Source organism: Larimichthys crocea, chromosome VI (assembly GCF_000972845.2).
Source record: "Larimichthys crocea isolate SSNF chromosome VI, L_crocea_2.0, whole genome shotgun sequence".
Taxonomy (NCBI): Eukaryota; Metazoa; Chordata; class Actinopteri; family Sciaenidae; genus Larimichthys; species Larimichthys crocea.
The window spans coordinates 968216-988491 of record NC_040016.1 but is presented as its reverse complement, the minus strand read 5'-3'; the positions used below and the strand labels follow the sequence as shown (position 1 = coordinate 988491).

The 20276-nt window shown below is 40.2% G+C and overlaps 3 protein-coding genes across 3 annotated transcripts; 1 reads left to right on the top strand and 2 right to left on the bottom strand.

Annotated features, from left to right (window-relative positions):
* Nucleotides 1–335: 335 nt before the first annotated feature.
* On the bottom strand, nucleotides 336–3015 carry camk2n1a (calcium/calmodulin dependent protein kinase II inhibitor 1a). Its single transcript, XM_010755288.3, has 2 exons — nucleotides 2310–3015; nucleotides 336–1518 (listed from the first exon to the last, which is right to left on the bottom strand). Exons 1-2 carry the CDS (start codon nucleotides 2476–2478, stop codon nucleotides 1445–1447), a joined length of 243 nt encoding a protein of 80 aa, XP_010753590.1. The 5' UTR covers nucleotides 2479–3015; the 3' UTR covers nucleotides 336–1444.
* A 2636-nt stretch (nucleotides 3016–5651) lies between these two features.
* LOC104938900 (trypsin) lies at nucleotides 5652–13717 on the bottom strand. Its single transcript, XM_027279033.1, has 6 exons — nucleotides 13035–13717; nucleotides 12715–12930; nucleotides 11225–11384; nucleotides 8979–9120; nucleotides 7230–7496; nucleotides 5652–6043 (listed from the first exon to the last, which is right to left on the bottom strand). The coding sequence occupies exons 2-6, from the start codon at nucleotides 12770–12772 to the stop codon at nucleotides 5873–5875; spliced, it is 798 nt and encodes a 265-aa protein (XP_027134834.1). The 5' UTR covers nucleotides 12773–12930; nucleotides 13035–13717; the 3' UTR covers nucleotides 5652–5872.
* A 1327-nt stretch (nucleotides 13718–15044) lies between these two features.
* Nucleotides 15045–19768, top strand: LOC104938995 (trypsin-3). Its single transcript, XM_010755498.3, has 6 exons — nucleotides 15045–15789; nucleotides 16326–16385; nucleotides 16486–16636; nucleotides 16799–16940; nucleotides 17735–17992; nucleotides 19541–19768. The coding sequence occupies exons 2-6, from the start codon at nucleotides 16334–16336 to the stop codon at nucleotides 19688–19690; spliced, it is 753 nt and encodes a 250-aa protein (XP_010753800.2). The 5' UTR covers nucleotides 15045–15789; nucleotides 16326–16333; the 3' UTR covers nucleotides 19691–19768.
* The last annotated feature ends 508 nt before the right edge of the window (nucleotides 19769–20276 follow it).

Sequence of the window (20276 nt, the reverse complement as noted above, 5' to 3'; positions counted from 1 at the left end):
AGATAGGCAATCCAATAACAACAGGAGAAACTGTACAGAGAACATATCCAGAAGTCAGCCAAGCTATTTGCTATTTGTCTTTATCTTTCTGGTACAAAACTAGACTTTTGAGTTTTTGTGCTACAGTTTTAAAACAGTTTAAAAAAACAAAAAAAAGCAACATCGAGTATATCATTCCGTATTGTAAACCACAATCAACACTAAACGGTAAATATTACTTTGTCATAATCTTTATTACAAGATATTAGGCCACTGTACAAATCAGTGTGAATCGTACAGTACAACGCAGAATTAAGACTGTTTCTCGAGGTTTGTCATTCAAAGCTGTATACGAGGTGCTTCAAGAATACACAAGAGTTTCAGAACTTCTGCCATGCATGCATGATTTCATATTTGCCATGCATGAGTTGGTATTTCAGTGTTTTAAGAAAGAGCTCTAAAAAATGGCAACAACCCAACAAAACAACTGAACTGTATGTCTGTATAAAGCACAAAAAAAAAGAACAAGTTGTCCGGTACAGTATATCCCTCATGAGATTTGGCACACACGATAATGCACAATGCAATATAAATAGTTTATCAATAGGGTGTGTACAGTCAAGTTACAGTATCAACCAATCCAGGTGAAAGCCTGGGAAGCTTACAAACAGGTGGGAGGTACACTGTATATAAATGACTCGTTAGCTGCAAAGTATGGTAACAAAAAACACTCAGGCAACATCAAGATTTGTTAAGTGAAAAAAAAAAAAGTGTCACTCTCATTCACTCAAAGTTTTCTCGACATACAAAAGAACACTCCCTCGGGCCTTAAGTCACTGCAAAAGACATATTCCAAAGGATCAATAAATAAAGTCTTCAACACAGAGAACAAACTGGTTTACTGCTTCCCACTTTGTGCAAGAAAATATGGGCTACCCTTTCCATATTTACAAACTCTGTTATTCATTTGCCCTCAATCAAAATGAAGAGCAGAAAGAATGGTACCATAGGTTTGATTGATAAGCTATAGGAGAAGTATGTGCTTTAGTTTTTAATATCAGATTTATTTCTGTATCCTGTCCCTGATTTCTGCATTTCGACAGCATCGCCTCCTTCCTCCACCCCCCACCCCCCTTGTAGTCTTCTCCCGCTTTTGGATTTATGGCGAAACCCTGTAATCGAGGGTGTGTTTTGTTTGTGTGAGTGTATCTGTATGTATGTGTGTGTGTGTGTGTGTTAGAGAGGGGGGGGTCCACCTGGGGGTCTCCTTTGCTGCCATCTCCCGCCCCTGCCAGTGTGTGTCACCCAGATGGCCATGACCGACTGGGAGAGGAGGGCGTGGAAGTGCTGCTTGCTGCCACATGAGAGAAAGTGCTTATATACAGTGTCTTTGGATTAAAACTGGTAAATATCGCCATAAAAAATTTCAAGAGTGTCTTTTGGGGGGGTTGGTGAGCCGAACGCTCTAAGCCTCTGCCGGGGTCTTCTCTGTTCCATTTTTCAGTGCTTCGTTGTCGCCATTCTCATCCTCAATCACAACTGTGGATGACAGGGGAGAGAGAGTTAATGAGGGGGGGCTCATCTTGGTGTGGCGTCTTGAAAATTCACCACAGACTGACTGACATTAAAGCCCAGAACCATTAGCTGTGCGCTGTATGAGTAAATGTGGTGTGTGTATGCATGGGAGTAAGCATATGCAAAAAGAGAAAGAGATAACCAGGAGCATGGTTTTGTGAGTGTGTGTGTGTGCGCGCATTTATGAATATTCATGTCTGAAATTCTGTGTCTTCTTGCTATGCACCTACAGGTGCAGTCCTTACATGTCTGCCTGTTTATCCATGTAGTGTCTGTGCACTACTGTAAGTTCAGTTACTGTGTGTCCGTGCGTGCATGTATGTATGTGAGCCTCAATTTTTCAAAAGGATCATCTCATGGGTGTCATCAGGAATGCAAAAAAGCAGCTTGAATTGATCATGCAAGCACAGAAATCATAATTGCACAGCATAGAAATCTCAATCATTCCAAGCATTCACTGGGGAGGAGACATCCAGCACAACTGTGTTTGAGCAGCATTCACAAGGCATTTAACAGCACGCACTGCGCATCCAACTTGTGTTGCAATGCGAATAGAATATTTTTAAAACAAACCCATACATCCCACACGCATGCAAACAATAGATCATCTCACACTCCACTGAAGACCATGTCACGGTAAAGGTGTTGCCTATGTGGCTACACACAGTCATCCTTAATTGTAATCCACTCCAACACCTATGTGCGCATTCAACACATAACCATGCAAAAAGAAAACGCCTCAATTATATAATTACCCCGTTTGCTCCTGCCTATTTGTCCGAGTTTCGGCGGACGTTTATTCTGTGAGCCACTGAAGAAGTTGTTGGTGTCTTGAAGACGACAGGTGAAGGAAAGGTGTCCCTCGTCGCCCTCATTTCCATAATGACTCATTTTTTCTTCGTTGAAAGGTAGCACTTCCGACATCTCCAAATGCGTCTTAATCACCAAGGCGCACGAACTGAAATGTATAGCTCGTCGCCAAGCTTGAACTCAGCCGTGTGTAACAAACAAAATTGGGAATGAAAGGGGGGGGACACACAATGCTATCTGCTGACACGATCAAGCCCTTTCTGTTTACCCCGCAGACACGTGTGTCTGTGTCCGTAGGTACGCAACAGAAATAACAAGTAAATCAAAAATGTCCTCAGTTTCCTCGCTGGTGGAGCTTCGGCAACATTATTTCAAATTTCCAGAGGTCTCTTCTCTGTGCGTATTGCTTTGGAAATGGAGGCGCACGTACAATAGAGCCGTGGTGCGCCCGCTGGTTTCGAGCGGCTGAACCCGTCGCACGGAAAATCTGAGGAAGAAATGCAAATTGAGGAGCGATGCAAAACACGGATCCCGGGGAGACCTGGCGAGGGAGCTGTACGGGGGGTTTTTCTGGTGCAGCCCAGAGAAGCTTCCAGTTGGAGTCGTGTTATACCAATGCTTCACTCTCCAGGATGTAGATGCAATCAAACAAATGGCGATCTTATATTTAAAGATGGCACACGAATATGAACCAATACAGATGTTTGCGGAGGGGAGGGGGGCGTCCTTTACGCGCCACCACTCGACGGGTTAGGGATGTCAATTCTTACAAACTGTTTTACAGTATTTTGCAAAATTTGCGTTTTATTTGTTCTTGGGTTGTTGTTCCTTTGAGTATTGTGTCCACGGAGTCAGACCTCGCCAGAGGATGGCAGTGTTTTCATAGGCTGAAATATGACTTTTGGCCCCCATGGCGCAATTCCAGTTCAATACTAAGGGCCTGCGCTATTTTCGCCTGTTTTCATCGCAATTTCTTGAGACCTATAACATCAGTGTTAAGGTAGATGATGGAGGCTGAATATGTCACATCTGGGGATCAGGCAGTTGCTCCAGAAAGCAGTTTTTCTTTTTTTTTGCTGAGGAAAACCCGAAAGAGTCCATGTTCCAGTTTTGATGATGTTCCAGGTTTTACGTGGTAAAGTATCCAGAACTTCTTAAAACATCTTAGATATGGGTTTTGTTTTAAATACAGTTTAATCTTTAGAGCACACACACACACACACACACACACACACACACACACACACACACACACACACACACACAATGCAAAGGGATTACATGAATTCCTAAAATGAGCTCACATTTCCATGTATAAGCTGCTGATTCATAATAGATGCATTAATAATGCCCTCAAATATGATAGGAGTTAGAGAACATTTGGTGTTTTGTTGTCACACTAGGTGTACAGTTACGAGATCAGGGCTGGTGAAAGTTGGTTTGCTTAAATAAAGCCTCCCTGGAATGGTTTTAGTTTAAAACAATTTTTTTTTCATTAGGCTTAGCTCACTGTTGTCTATCAGCCAACACAAAAAGATCTTGAAAAATAGATATAGTCAAGGACATGGATTATTAGACGGGTATTAAATCAGACATAGACTATCCTTTCTCAGAGGAACTTGACTAAATATCAGTACACAAACAATGCGATGAAAGGTGATATATGAGCCTGCAGCAACTTTAAAATACTGTCAACTATTCATAGAGGAGGTGCAGTCATGACACACCTATTCCCCATGGACTTCCAGAAGGCATGATTTTATCAGAGGCTCACCTTTCATATTAGAACATCTCAATAACAGCTCTTTCAGCTTCACAACAATGTCATCAGAATCTGCTCCTGTATTGATCATTTTAACTCATTAATAAGTGGTAACGAACCTGCCCACACTAGACATCAGACATGCAGAAGAAAATATTAACTTTAACATATTAAAAAACTAACCGTTTGCTCTGAGATAGAAACTCTGTAGTGTCACTTAACAGGAAAAGAAGAAAAGATAAGATAGCTATGGGATAGAAAACGAGAAGCAATACAAGAAAAAAGAAACCGAAGACAACCCTGTTTGTTTAAGGGTCTAAAGTGTATGATTTAGGGGGCTCTTTTTACACAATATGACAGAAATGGAATATAATACTCATAACTGTTATAGAATTTTCTGTCCCTAGGTTCCACGAGGTCATGTGTGGGCCTTGAGGTCCTCAGCAGTATTAATTGTTTGGCTTTGACTGGGAACAGTAGGTGCCAGTCTATCTCAACACTGTTGTGGCCAGAGTCGAAGAGACCTATTGCTGCCTTCTTAGACATAATAGAAAGCTTGCTGTAGTATCTGTGGTGTTATCTTGGGTTTAAAGTCTGACCATCAGCATGAGTTCGGCAGAATGTGAGACCGACTCAGGCACTTCTGATAAACTATGAGAGTGTCTCTAATTCTCCTTGATCAAGTTCCAATAAATACTACAGCATAAGACATCAGAGGCTCCTGAACACTTTCTTCCCACCTGACCTCACCACTGACCATTGATTCCAGCAATTTCTCCACAACAATAACTATGTTTTCATTTCGGTGTATAATCACCTGAAAATAAGAATTATGTTTTTGTTATCTTCGAATGAGCCTTTTTTTCTTTTCAATTTTAGACAGACCTCTTCCACAGAGTCTGCCATTTTGGACCATCATGCTTCTACAGCAACTCAGTACATACAGACCAAACGCTGGCTCTAGATTGGGCATATTTTGCAGGCACCGTAGTTTCTCCTTCACACTTAGGGTGGGGTAGGGTGAACTGAGTGGATTGCAATCCGCAACTACACATCTAATGGCACCAAATTTTATATATGCTGGTCCTTTAAGGCCAGACTATGTCATTTTTGCACAGCAGCCACAAGTGACAAGTAACACGAGCACAGTCAGTGACCTGACCTTTTTTTTTTTTTGTCTTTTTTTCTAAGAGTTTGACTTGAAATTACTGTATTATTCACAGGTGTGCTTATGTCATGCTGTGGCTGGTATTTATTTCAACTAGTCTTGAAACTTGTTTTCTTTGTAACATTAATGACTAAGTAAATATCCCTATTATTATTATATAATATAATACTTTTCTACTTCAAGCCTGCGTGTCTGTGGTTCAGTTCTGACAAAATAAACAAATGACTACACAGCTAAAAACACAAATATTCAAAACTGACTCCAGACATTCACTCACATTCACATTCACTTTCACAACTCTGAAACAGCTCCACACTCTCTGAATTTGAATATTTATTTCCATAAAAGGGTATTTTTTATACAAGTTCTCTGGAATTACATACAGGCTTATAAAGTATCAAATGTAGCAGATACAAGATTCATCACTGTTATACTGGTGTTATAAATATTATCAGTGATTCAGTAGAAGTTCTGCATATTTTCTACAGAACCACCTTTGATTCATGCCAGCACAAACATTTTACACTTTTCAGATGTAAATTGTTGCTTTCGTGATTTCAGTTTTGTCAGTATCTTCTTCAGTATTTGGTACAGCGCTGGTATGATCGGTAGATGGTTTGGTCTATCCATCGACGAAATTTGGACACAGCCGTGTAGACTCCTGGAAACTTGGCATCACCACAGCCGTTTCCCCAGGAGACCACCCCATAGACATGGCCCCCACACACCAGGGGCCCTCCAGAGTCACCCTATAAAGACACGCCCCTCCTTTCATTAGTTGTCCTGTCACAATGAAAACACAAATGATTTCTGTCTCATTTTCCCTTTGAAGGCAACGGTTTCCAGAAGCATTCACTTTAGATGTCCCAGCAAAGTTAAATCACGTCTTAACTGTAGATCAGGCAAGACATTTAAGAGTGAAATGGTAAATCTGAGCTTGCTTTCAAATTAGAGGCTGTGAAATCAGACAATACCTCACAAAAAAACACCCTATCTGAAATTTATGTTTCAAATGTTTCAAAAACCACATAAGCATCTGTACATGTGATGTGAAATGCTGTTTCATGTGTAATAAACCACATTGGCCTATATGTGGATTTTTACCCTTACTGAAAGCACATGTGCAGTCGAAATATCTATACCCCATATGTCCATTTAAATGTGATAAAGTCTTATTGTATGTGCCACAGTAAAAAATCTGAAATACATAAAAAAGACTCACAGGGGGAAATAAAACTGTCCTCTCACAGGATAGTTGGATTCACCACAATCTCTTGCTGCTACTTGGAAATGCCAACACACAAAGTTGCCTACTGCAGGGTTAAATATAGCACATTTTAATTAGTCATTCAGCTCTTTACCTAAGGCAAAATATAGCCTACTGGTATATCACACATTGAATTTCATGTAATTTTCCTCTCACACTAAAGGTTGGGGCAGAACCATGTTACAAATAACCAAATCCGTGCATGCTGTTGTCTGTAGCTACGAATTACTTTAGAATGACAGCAGTGTTTTTTAGTCCTGATGCTATTTCAGGGTTGCATTTCTATCTCTTCTGTAACTATCATAACTAATATAATTCCTGAGGGTGTACTGCCACGTCTGTTTAATAAAAGCGTGTATTTGAAAAACAGTGACATGATGAACTGGATCTTCATACTGTCAGGGGGATGAGCGGTTCAAAACTGTGTTATTGTTTTGCTTTAATGCGAGCTGATGAAAAGATGACCCTGTGCTATTTGATATACAGTGGGAACCAAGGCCAGTACCTTGGAGAATTTTGTATTTCAAAATGAATTTATTAGCTTTTCAAAGATCAGATGAAATGATTTGTCACAATGGGGGCAGATTGGACAGCCATTAAGTGCAACACCCACTTACCTTAGTGCTGTTAATATAGCTATAGGTATAACAGTGTTTGTCCACTTGTACCTTGCATGCATCTTTTCCTCCAGTCCTGTAGCCAGCACAAATCATGTTTGCTGTGATGTTTCCATTAAAGGACTCGCTGCTGTTGCACCTTGCAGTTGAAACTATGGGCACTGTGACTGTTCTTAGGGTGAAGGGGGCCTGGCCAACACCCAGACTGTTGTAGCCCCACCCAGAGACCCGACACACCAAGCCTTCGACCACTCCTGTCCCCTGCCTGGGGAGAGGCGCCAGTGACACATATTTGTTCAGCACCATGGGGGCTCGCAACTGGACAAAAGAAACAGAATGAAAAATCAAACTATATATTATCTTGATTGTTCATACACTAGTCAGCCATAACATTATGACCACTGACAGGCGAAGTCAGTAACACTGATGACGGTCATCATGGGGCCTATCAGTGGGTGGAATATATAAGGCAGCAAGTGAATATTTTGACTTCAGTGTTGATGTGCTAGAAACAGAAAAATGGGCAAGGGTGACCAAGGCTCATTGATGCATGTGGGGAGTGAAGGATCTGCAACAGATGATCTACTGTAGCTCAAATTATTGGTTCTTGTAGATTGCAATTGCATTGCACTTGATTGTGCATGGGGCTGTGTAGCTGCAGACCAGTCAGGATGCTCATGCTGACCCCTGTCGACTGCTGAAACCGCCAAGCAAAGGCATGTGAACATGCAATGGAAGAATGTGGCCTAGTCTGATTAATCATGTTTTCTTTCTATCACATGGATGGTCGAGTACCTGTACATGGCACCAGGATGCACTATGGAAAAAAGGCAAGCCAACGGAGGTAGTATGATGCTTTGTGCAGTGAAAACCTTGAGTCCTGCCATTGATGTGGATGTTACTTTGACATGTAGCACCTACTTAAGCATTGTTGCAGACCATTCATTGTTTCATGGAAATGGTATTCCCTGATGGTAGTGGCCTCTTTCAAGCAGGGTAATGCATCGTGCCTCAAAGCAAACTGTTTCAGGGATGGCTGGCGTGGAAAGTGTGGAAGAATGAAAATGTTGCTCTGTGTCTGCTGGGTGTTTAAATAGGCGACTCCCTGGTAAAATGTACATAATTACATCAATATCAACTTTAGTTGATAATGTGTAAATGTTGTGTTTATAGTTTTTTCCACTGCTCCCAAGTGACCAAATATATAAATAGACTCCATAAGAACATAAAATATATGTATATATGTTTTTCAAAAATATATTTTTATATTGAAATATTTTAATACAATACTTTGCTTGCTGAGTTGCTTTCTTTGTGGCCACACCTGTCATTAATATTATCTAGGTGAGTCATTTAGATAATATACATGATGTGATACGTTTCTTTTCACTGATATATAGTTACACAGATTAGAGTCCCACCTCTTCATATGAACAGTGATAATCCTCTTGATATTCTCTGGACAATAGCTGTATAATTATCACTTGCATACATGACATCAAAGTGTAGACAAAATCCATTGTGCACCATACAATGAGAAAGTGATACTTTCTTGTTTCCGTGTGTTTACACAATAAGTGATGAGATGATGGAGGAGAATTAATGAGTCTGGGGTTGAGAAAGTTCAGGGCATCTTAGGTATGTGAAATAATATAACAAAGCACATAAAGCAAGCTTTTTTCCTTCAACGAAAGACTATATCCAAATTTATGAAACAACCTAGAATAGAAAATAGAAATAGAAAGTTACAATAACTACATTGCTATGTGGCTAAATCTCAAAGCACTGTGTCTGCTGTACCTTAATGAGCATGATGTCAGCATTGTTTGTGCTCCTGTTGTAGAGGGGGTGGGTGACCAGCCTGTGGGGTTTGGCGTACTGTTCAGTACCCTCAAAGGTATTCACAATATAGTCGCCCGCCACGATCATCATGTGCTCTGCCCTAAAAGACAACACATTTCCATTTTACATCACAATTATTAACAAAAATAGCACCAAATAAATCACCTCCTTGAGATTTCAGCATTACTGATGAGACAAAATCAGCACGACGTATTTTCACCATTATGAATTTGAGCCATTTTGATCATATTCAATTTTAGTATCCAAGTTGAGTTGAACACTTCATCAATAAGCAGGGAAGGTGGGAGTGACAACATGACAAATCATGACCAGGGTTCAAAGTCACAGCACTCGGGTCACCACAAAGCCAGAAGCGTTTACCAGGGAACAATGGCTTACTGTGTGCAGGCAGGGCTGGGACAGTATAACAGAAATACAGCCAATTTCCTGGATCCAGACAAGATCACACTTCAAACACACACACTTACACTCTGATGATGTTCCAAGGTCAGCTAGTTCAACCGCATCTGTGTGCTGTTTGACTTCCGTGTGGCCTGTATACAGCTTTACTTTACATAATGATCAAGTGGCATCGTTTTGACGTTACCTACCCGTGGAATGGGTTTGCTTTTAGGCATCTGTTGGTACCATCTGCGCACAATATAAAATCATGCCAAGTTAGCTTCTACACAGTGACCTCTACAGAGTTCACTCAAAGAATGCCAGAAAAATGTCATTATGTTTCAAACAGTTTGATCTTTACCTTCTGCATGGGCATCTCTGGTTCAGCTCTTTCTTGGTTTGAATCCTACCCGACAGGGCGCTACCTCAAGGCTCTGATTTCCTCTCAGATATCTCAACATGGATGAAGGCACATCACCTCCAGCTGAATCTCTCAAAAACTAAACTTCTGGTCCTTCCAGCCAAACCTACAATACACCATGACATCAGCATCAGAATTGACTCCCTGTGTCTTGCCCCCACCAGGGTAGTGAAAAACTTATTATGATTAGGATTATGATTGATGACCAACTACCCTTCTCCAATCATGTTGCCTCAGTTGCCCGGTCATGCTGCTTTGCATTTTACAAAATCAGAAAAATCAGGCCATACCTAACTCAACATGCTATTCAACTCCTGACACAAGCTGTGGTCATCTCAAGACTAGATGACTGATGGGTCCTGATGGGTCTCCCAGCCTGCACAGTGAAACCTCTTCAGATGATCCAGAACGCGGCGGCGCACCAACACAACCCAAAAGGTCACATGTCACCCCGCTGCTCATCGAACTCCACTGGCTACCTGTTGCAGCCCACATTAAATTCAAATTTAAATCGCTAATGCTCGCAGATAAAGTTGTCTCCAGTTCTGCACCCACCTACTTGAACGCCCTTATACAGGCATATGTTACCTCACGACCGCCTGGCTCTGCCACCTGTTTGTTCAAGGCAATCCAGACTTTTCTTGTCTGTTGTTCATCGTTGGTGAAAAGCACTACCAGTTCCTACCAGAACAGGAGCGTCCCACTCTGCCTTTAAAGACCTCCCGAAGACCCAGCTCCTCAGAGAGTACCTCCTCTCCAACAACTGGACCACCAACAACTGGATATGATAAATCTACCCCTTTAAGAATTGTCACAGCACTTAATGCTGCACTCACACTTTCTTATCGCACTATACCTTGATTGTTCCCTTCTCTGTAAGTCGCTTTGGATAAAAGCGCCAGCTAAATGACTAAATGTAAATGTAAACTGTCAGGTTACATTTTAGATTTATGAGGAAGAAAGTAAAAGAAACATATTCAGGAGGCATGAAAACATAATTCTTGCTTGACGATCCTTCTTTTTACCAATTAGATTTAGGTTAATAAAACCAAACGTTATAGCACTAGACTGAGAGTCGACAGCACTGCTAGCAGCTCTGTGAGGCTGTCATTAGGTACAGTGGAATGCTAGTGTGTGTTTAGCAGGTATCATGTTTACCATGCATCTTGTGCTTCATTAGAATTGCTTGTTGGGTGGTTGAACAGTTTAGGAAACCCCTACACCTTTTCCATGTCAAAATGGGAAGTGGAGTAGCACACCAACATTTCTGATTATCTGTGGATATTTATTTTTTGATGTGAATAAACAGACGCTGTGCCTCTTTATCCCCTCTGTGACGAACAGCTTTCACCCCATCTATTTTCCTATTGATCATTCTTACCCAATGTTACAGTGCGCTGCAGTCACCACCCAGTATCTGTGAACCAATGATCCACCGCAGAAGTGTTGGCCCCTCGTGCTCTGCAGTGACACAATGTATTTGATGGAGTTTGGTGCAGCGGTATGACCACCTACTATACGGCCCTGCATGTGTACATGGCCTGTATGGAAACAAAAATATAGACAAGATAAGGTGTGGAAAGGAGCAGTGGAAGATTTAGTTTAGATAAGTTTTATAGTTGTTTAATATTGTTGTGAAGATGAAGTGAGGTCAAAGGATATCTAGAAAAGATAGGTAAAAGGACAGAAGATCCTTGAAGAAAAGCTTCTTCAATTCTGACTCGTGGACACAAAATCAAACCTATGTAAAAACATGGCACAACTGTTCAAGAACTGACGCAGTTTTCATTCGAGCTTTCGTCGAAACCCCTAATAGCCAAAACATCCTGCATATATAGTAACAGCTCCCCAGGCAGGATTTCAATCACGCTTAAAACGTCTGTCTTGTAAACCATAGAGAACCTTCAGTATACAAAAGAGAAACATAAAGAGTGAGGGCCTCTTAATCCCCCCCTCAAGCCCATTGACCCAGTCTAACAATTAGTGGTTTTCTGTCACCTGGGAGGCCACCACATAATGAAAGTAATCCAATATAACCTGACCTTCTAGTGTCACCAACTCACTTTGGGCTTTGAAACATTAGAGTGGGTTTCTCCCTGTCTGCCTTATGCAATAGCTCATCTACTGTACACTGGCTTCAGATTATACAGTAGGAAACGTGATGGGAGCAGTAGACTATACAGTTAAACTAGACTACTATTAAGACTACTTCCTGGTAATACTTGTCTCTACAGTTGGTTGAATGGTGGAATTTTTTGTGTGTTTGATCGACACCTGTTGAGGAGTAACCCAATGTAATGTAAAACAATTAAATTACTGGCCCTGTAAAGTAGAGGAAAGTCATTTAAAGGAATTGTTTGACATTTTGCAAAATTCTTTGCCTTGCCCAAAATCTCATTAGTTTGAATCTGTACAAACACAAAACAACAATTCAGTAGGAGGTTGTGTGCTACAATAGTTAAAGTGGCATACACTTCAGGACGTTATTGCTCCCAGCTGAAATAGCCTTTAAATTTGAAGAAGAATTGTCTTTTTACTTGTATGAATTAAGCAAAAAAAGATATAACTTGTTAATTTGTGAGCTTTAGAAGTGATGATGGAGACAATTTTTGTTACCTTTTAATTGAGCACAACCTGCTGTTTCCAGCAAACAAGCTGCTAGATGTAGCTTCTTATTTTCCACACAAACATGAGAGTGATATTGATCTTCTTATCCAACTCTCAGCAAGAAAATTCACATGCATATTTCCCAAAATGGCAAAATATCTCTTAAAACAGGTAAAAGCTTTAAACAAAAAAAATCAGACAGACAGAATCCAACATTTAACAAAAAAAAATCAAAACATTGAAAAACACTACAAACATACTCACTGTGGACTGTCATTAGGTCAAGTAGCATCCAAGCTAAACACATGGGTAGGCTCATCATAGCTGTGGAGGTTTTCAAGCTGTTATCCTACAACATACCAGCAGCTCAACCAGACAATCAGTATCCTCTGTCCCTGTCTGTTGGCCCAGCCTCGGCATCCACTTTTCTCTGGACGAGGAAAAGGGTCAGTCACATCAACCTTTGTCCTCGAGTTTCCACTGGGAAAAAAAAAGTTTTTAATTTCATCTTTCACCATGACACGCAGCACCAGGTTCCAACAGGGTAGCATTGATTGAAAAGGAAAGAGATCAACAAAGTTCACCTTCAAAAACTTCCCTGCACCCCCCGCCATCCCAGCACCATCACAACTCTTTCTCCTGACCCTCCTGACTTGTCGAAAGGCCTTACATTGTTGCTATGGCAACACAGGGTACTGTGCGAGCAGGTTCATCTATACTGTATCAGCACGCTCTGTCTGTGTCATCATCCAGGCTTATCCGTGCTGAAATGTTTCAATAGCCTACTGTGTGTGCGTGTGTGTGTGTGTGTGTGTGTGTGTGTGTGTGTGTGTGTGTGTGTGTGTGTGTGTGTGTGTGTGTGTGTGTGTGTGTGTGCGCGCGCATGGGTTTGTTTTGTAGCTGTGTGGAGATTCACATCTGAGTCAAGACAACACAGAGGTTGATTCTATGCAGCTGAGCCACACAACTGTGCTCTGTATGAGTATGAATCATCAGTCATTATTGAATCCGTGTCTGCAATTACTCATTACATCAGCCTGATCATCATCATCATCATCATCATCATCATCATCATCATCATCATCACCATCATTACCATCATCAGCCTTCTGGCAAGTCAGCATCATCCACAGCATGGGAGGAGAATCTCGCCTGACCTCCTCTTGTCCCACATTTAGAGCGAGCTGAATAATTGATGCTTCACCCAGTAGAATGGGAGAGACAGCTTTGTGCGGCCTCCCACTGTCAGGTGTTTCCTGGACCAACACTCTCTTCACAGACAATCAACTTCAAACATTTTTTAAATAATATAAACATGATTCATGCAGATATTTATAGAATTTACATGTATATACAGTATATATATATATATATATATACAGTATATATTTAATCTGAAGTCAGTCTTCACAGCATGAAGACCTTTTTAAAGTGTCTCTTCAACCAACATGTTTTCTCACAGAGTGGTCAGATGATAGATGAAATTTTGATAGATTCATAATTTGTGGCCTGGATATTATGCCTGTTATTTATCCATGCCATGAAACATGTTGACAGAAAAGTCTTTGATCCAGAGTAATCGGGATATTCAAGACCTAGGAATAAGATAAGATCAATATCATATGTTGATTAGCTTTAAAGGTGTTGGTTCTTATTAACCTACAGAACTAGGCGTGTGTCCCCATGCCTCCAGTCTTTATGTTAAGCTAAAATAATAATTTTCTAAACTGATGTTACTTAACGGACTAAAATTAAGTTAATTAAGTTCATTAAGCTAGTTTTTATCTTCTCTTCTTACACTCAAGAAAGTAAATAAGCCTAATTTCCAAAATGTCAGTGACATAATGATATATTTTGTGGTGATTTTTAAAATTTGTCAACCATCAGAGAAAAAAATATCGAGATAAAAGATATCTACATCTTTAATATCACATTATTGTACTGAATGTGTTCAATCACTGTGAGAAATCAAAATTGCTTTATGGAAATACTGAACTTTAATATGTTTTTAGCTGGTTGTTTTTTGCATTATGTATAATTTTGTTTTACCGGTTATACTGTGTACCAATAAAAGCATATGAAATTAAATATTGTCCAGTGCTGTTTTGAGCACCATAAATTATATTCCATTCACCTTAATTCTTTTGAAGTAGAGGCAGAAATACTAAGAACTAAAAATACTAAGACTTTCTGACTATGTGCTTAGTTGGCTTTGTCAATAGAAACTCTCAACACCCTCTGTATATGATAGAAACATTGAATAAGTGGATCATTTAATTCACGCTTTTAATATCAACAGAAAAGTCTGAGTAGGTCAGAAAAGTCTCTGTGTGCATTTCAGTGACACATGCTCCTCTCAGACGAACCACTATTATGTCTATATCTGCGTCACTATATATTTTTCTCTCACATGCAAACACATGCACGCACGCACACACACACACACACACATACACAAAGGCATCCTGTTTGTTATCTCTCTGCTTACCTGAAGGAAAGCGGAGAACGCTATCACCTTTCACCCTAACAGTTGGAATAACACCTCAGGGAGTGTAGACTGTATGGAGGCTATGAGTTACAAACCAAAAGCCCCTTTGTGTGGGAACGCAGAGTAGGAAAAAACCCCAGCTGGGAACCTAAAAGAGAGTAACTAGAAATGGAAAAAGCTGGTAGAAGAGAGGGAAGGACTAGTAACACTTGTTTTGATTGTTTTCTGTTGAGCCTAAGACAAGACCAAAGTAAAAAAGGAGACATTATCCAGCCACAAATTCCCAATTCAATAGGATTAACGAAAAAACTTCCTTGTCCGAGTCGGGAATAAATGTTATGTCCTGCTACGTCTCAGGTTTATAGTGCACAAGAGGACAAACATATCATACTCAGACATCGCATGAGCTTTTTTCCCCCCTGCCAGCTGTAACATCATTAAGTACACCAACATGTCTGAGAAGTATATACTATCATTGCTCTGGCTTGTTGGGTTTCATCTCCGTAAAGGTTCACTTTGTCTCCATTACAGGACAAAAGACTGAATCGGTGAGGACAAAGCCCTTAGAAAGAGAGGCGTAAATGAAAGGGAAGACTGCTGTTTTTTTGGGTGGTTTATTTTTTTTGTGTCGTACTAGGTCACATTCTGCTTTCCGTGTGTGAAAGCAGAGTGTAACACTTAGATATATGGAGGACAATAAGGCGGAACAATGAGAGTGACAGGCATGGTTACAGTATAAATGGGGCCTGAGAGTTCTCAGGCATTATTGTGTATCCCGGTATGAGTATGAGAGTGTGTGTGCCAGTGTGTGGATGTTGGACTTAAACTGTTTTCTTACTTGACTTGATAAGGTGAGACAGGTTTGTATCAAATGGATTTAAATTTGATTATTTATTGCTGTCAGTTAGCTGTGGGACTGAGGCAGAGAATGAATTAGAGTTTGATATTTGTTTGGATTTAAAGAAATCGATTGAAATACGCAACTAGTTAAAAATAACAGATGACATGTCCCTCACCTTTATACTTAAATGAAAACTATGCTCTGTAATTATAAAATGTAAAACACTCAAAGAAGTTCTTTAATACTGCATGAAAACGGACTTCTAAATCTTCCGCTCTTACATATTCAACCCCGTATTACCAACCACTATAACCAAAAGTTCTAAATTTAAGAATAATGTCTTGACATTGGGTGTGGCGTGTCAGCACTAAAGAAAACCACCATTTGTGCAGAAGTTATATATTTATTAATATATTTATGTTACTAAATGATTGTAGATGTAAGTCACTTTTGAATTTTGTCATCTACTGCTTTTGGTTATCGTGGTTGGTGATATAGAATATCTTTAAATATAAAGTAAGATTTTTTCTTTTTTTCTTTTGGTAGTTTCTAAGATGCCTTCATCCTGTCACCTCTCACTGCTCCTTCTGCTTGTAAACCTAACAAGTGAGTACATACTGTCTAACTTTTAAACATCAAGTAATTCCAGCTCCAACTTCTTTCAAGAATTCAATATTTTGTGTCTAATCCCCTCTTCGGCTCTAAGGTGTGTATGGGTCCAGAATCATCGGAGGTGAAGAGGTAAACCCTTACACCATCAAGTATCAAGCCTCCCTCCAATTCATGAATTACCACTTCTGTGGAGGCACCCTCATCCACCCGCAGTGGGTGTTGAGTGCTGCCCACTGCTGGAGACCGTAAGTTACTACAGTGTTATGCATTTGGCACCCACACCAAGGCCCAGATCCATGAAGTTGCCCCTTGCATTTGAATATGAAAGTTGTATAGACAAAAAAAAAAAGTTGTCTGATGTCTAGTACATAAGCTCTCCTTTCTCCTTTGCGTTTTTCTGTGCTCAGGCAACACATGATCAAAGTGGTTCTGAGTGAGCACAACCTCCAAAAGAATGAGGGCCACGAGCAGGTGTTCAGTGTCTCCGCAGTCATCAGGCACTACCAGTACCAACACTGGTCGTTTGACAATGATATCATGCTGCTTAAGGTAAAGGACGATACAGGGTTGTGCTTTGATACAGATATTAATTGGATATACATCCTGTGATTAATATTGTGAATGGAAACCATTTTAAGACAGGTTAGGTTACTGATACTTTGTCTGTCATGTCATCACACATGACCTGCTTCTCAAGGGACCCTTCTTACATATGTGTCATGTTATGCCATTTTATTGCCAATGCTTACCAAATAATTCAACTTAAAGGGGTAGCGCTGCATTTTTATACATTTGGGGCACTTACAAGAGAACTTTTTTTTTAAAACATACAGACCTATTCTGATTTTTAGTCGTTAGCATGGGCCAAATAAAAAAAAAAAAAAATCAGAATCCTGCATTTTACACAATACACACACAGGTTTAGGATTCTTAAGTAGAAGAACCATTAGAACAAGGTAGAAAAAAAATACTCTGTTACAAGTAAAAGTCCTGGATTCAAAATCCTAAATATACAGCATTGTCAACATTTGTCAGCTAAATGTATTTAGAGTATCAGCATTCAGGGGTTGAGCTACAGACTAAATAAGGGGAGAGCTGAAAGCTGAGCTGATCTGCTCAGGCACTGCTGAGCTGGTGGTGGTTGGCATGGTTTTCATTGTATTTTGTTTTATACAGTGTTATTATGCTGCCTTTGTTAGTTGTTAATAAATAGCATAGACAGTAAAGTAGGCCATTTCACAACCACCAGGAGGTATTTGTTTGCAATGTAAATATAAAATGTACAATCTTCAGTATTAGCTTTTTATATTGACTGACTGAGGGTTCTCTTCTCTGTGGGTCAGCTGGACCGTCCAGCTATCCTCAATGACAAAGTCCAGGTGGCACTTTTTCCAGAACGTGATGCACCACCCTTGGCCTCCCTCACCCCGTGCACAGTCAGCGGCTGGGGTGTGACCTCACTCTACAGCTACAGTGTGTCACCTGTGTTGAGATCTGTTAATGTGGACTTCTTTCCCAACTGCTGGTACTACTACTACTTCAGGATCACAGAAAACATGATCTGTGCAGGCTCTTTCTTCGGTGGGAAAGACTCCTGTCAGGTGAGGCACAAAGATTGTGTGTAAGTGTGCCTATATGTATATATGTGTGTGTGTGTGTGTGTGTCTGTGTGTGTGTGTGTATGTGTGTGTGTGTGTGTGTGTGTTGAAGAGGTAGACATTTTTTTTCGACTAATCAAATACCTCCAGGTAATGTAATGGAAAACTGAACCAAAGTTTAAAACATGTGATGACAGATGAGAGCTTAAGAGCCTAATGTAACATTTTATTATTGTCCTACCAGCCCCACCACCAAAATTCAAAACACAGGATTGGAACTTCTTATTATTCTGAAATAGATTGACAGCAATGCAAAATCACTCCACTAAACTCCTCCAACCAGAGAACAAGTAGAGCAGCAGAAGCAGTGCCATGCAATGCCTTGTAGGGCTCTACTTTCCACAGTGTGTGCTTCATCAAGACCCCGGTCCCCTCTTACTGTCTCTTGTGTTCTCAAAGACACCCAGAGAGTGCTCTGTGTACCTCGTGCAGTCCTCAAAGGCAGGTTTGATGGTGTTTAACAGCGAGATGAGAGGATTGTCCATACTTTTTGACTTCCTCAGCAACACTCCAAGAGGTTTCTCCAAGAGGGCTCTGACATACTCAGCTTATATGACTAGTACCTTACACATGCATACACACACAGACCACAGTCTCAGCTCAAAAGTTATTCCCTACCATTTATCATCATGCCACTCTATGTTATGAGCGTCATGGGAGCAGACATAATAAGCCCAAAGCTCTGTATGGAGCTGGTACACGTTCACACATGTGAGGATTTTCTGCCATTGAATCAGGCTTTCACTTTCACTTTCTCCAGCGCTGGCGTTGGCACTAAAGCATAGTGTGGTCTGGTTTATACAAGACTTCCTTTCATCTGAAGGGATATGCACTTGCATTTGTAGAACGGCAATCAGGGACGCCCTCTCACTGAAATGACCTGTGATTGGCCAAAGTCTCTCATCACAGGCAAGATGTTCTAAAGCCTGAAAACAGAATCAGAAAGTCTAGTTTTTTGTTGTTGTTTTTTTTATCTCTGACCACTTGAATTACAGTATGTAGCTTTAAACCCAATATTCACTCTGCTTGTAATCTGGCTCTTCGGCTGCTAAATGCTCCACTATCTTTACCACCTACTCACAAGTTTGTTTGTTTTGTGTGTTCTTTGGGCCGCGTAGTGTGTGAGGTTTTTTGTGTGTGTGAAAACAGCTGCCCGCTGTTGCCGGACACAAGGTTGATAAGAGTTTAGTTGTTGTCCAGAACCCCCCCCCAAAAAAATGATTCAAAATTCTAGAAAAAGAAAATGCTTGGGAAACTGCAGACTCAGGTGATGACTCTCTCTTGATTCATTAGTACAAGCAAGCCCATTCACATTATTCATAGTCATTTGGGTATTGCAGCTTTGAAAAGATTTTTATTCCAACAGTTTTGTAAGAAAACAAACACACATTTTCAGCTATGATCAGCTGGGAAACAAAATTCAGATTTCTGTCAAGCTGTTAAAATGTGTCACACTTCCCTAACAAAAACTTTTTCTTTTTTTCCTTTCAGGGTGACTCAGGAGGACCTCTTGTTTGTAACGGTAGATTTGAGGGCATTGTATCCTGGGGCATCGGCTGCGCCTACGCTTACTACCCTGGTGTCTACACCAAGGTCAGAAACTACGTCGGATGGATCGACTGGGTCATCAACAAAACCTAATAAGACTCTTAACTAACAAACTCACTTAAGTAAGAAAAAATTTAAGTACTGAAATAACTTCCCTCTGGGTATTTCTGATTCTGAAGACTCTATGTGTGATGACAATTTGAATGGATCCAACTGGACCAAAAAGATTTTTTTGTTTTTAACTATCTTTCATTCAGTCTTTTAATATAAACATGAACACATTTGCTAAGAGACTCGCAGTGATCATGTGAGCAAGAAGACTCAGGTTAAAAAAACAAACCAAGTCTGACACATATATGCAACTAAATGCACTTTGTATTTTATATTATTATTCTACTATGTTTTTAGTGTTTTGTGACGTAAAACCATGTTAGACCCATTTCAGGGATCGTTTAGGTCTTTGAAGCCTCATTTTTCCACTGACTCAGAGCTCAAAGAGAAGCAGGACTTAACAATAAAGATACATATTTTCTCACACTGTCTCTTCTGTCATTGGTCATCTATAACATCCAAAATACTCATACTGTTTAAGTAATGCAATAAAACTAATATTATATAACTGTTTGCGTAGAATTAATTTTCAACACATACGGACCAAAAACCAGACTAGTCAGATAGC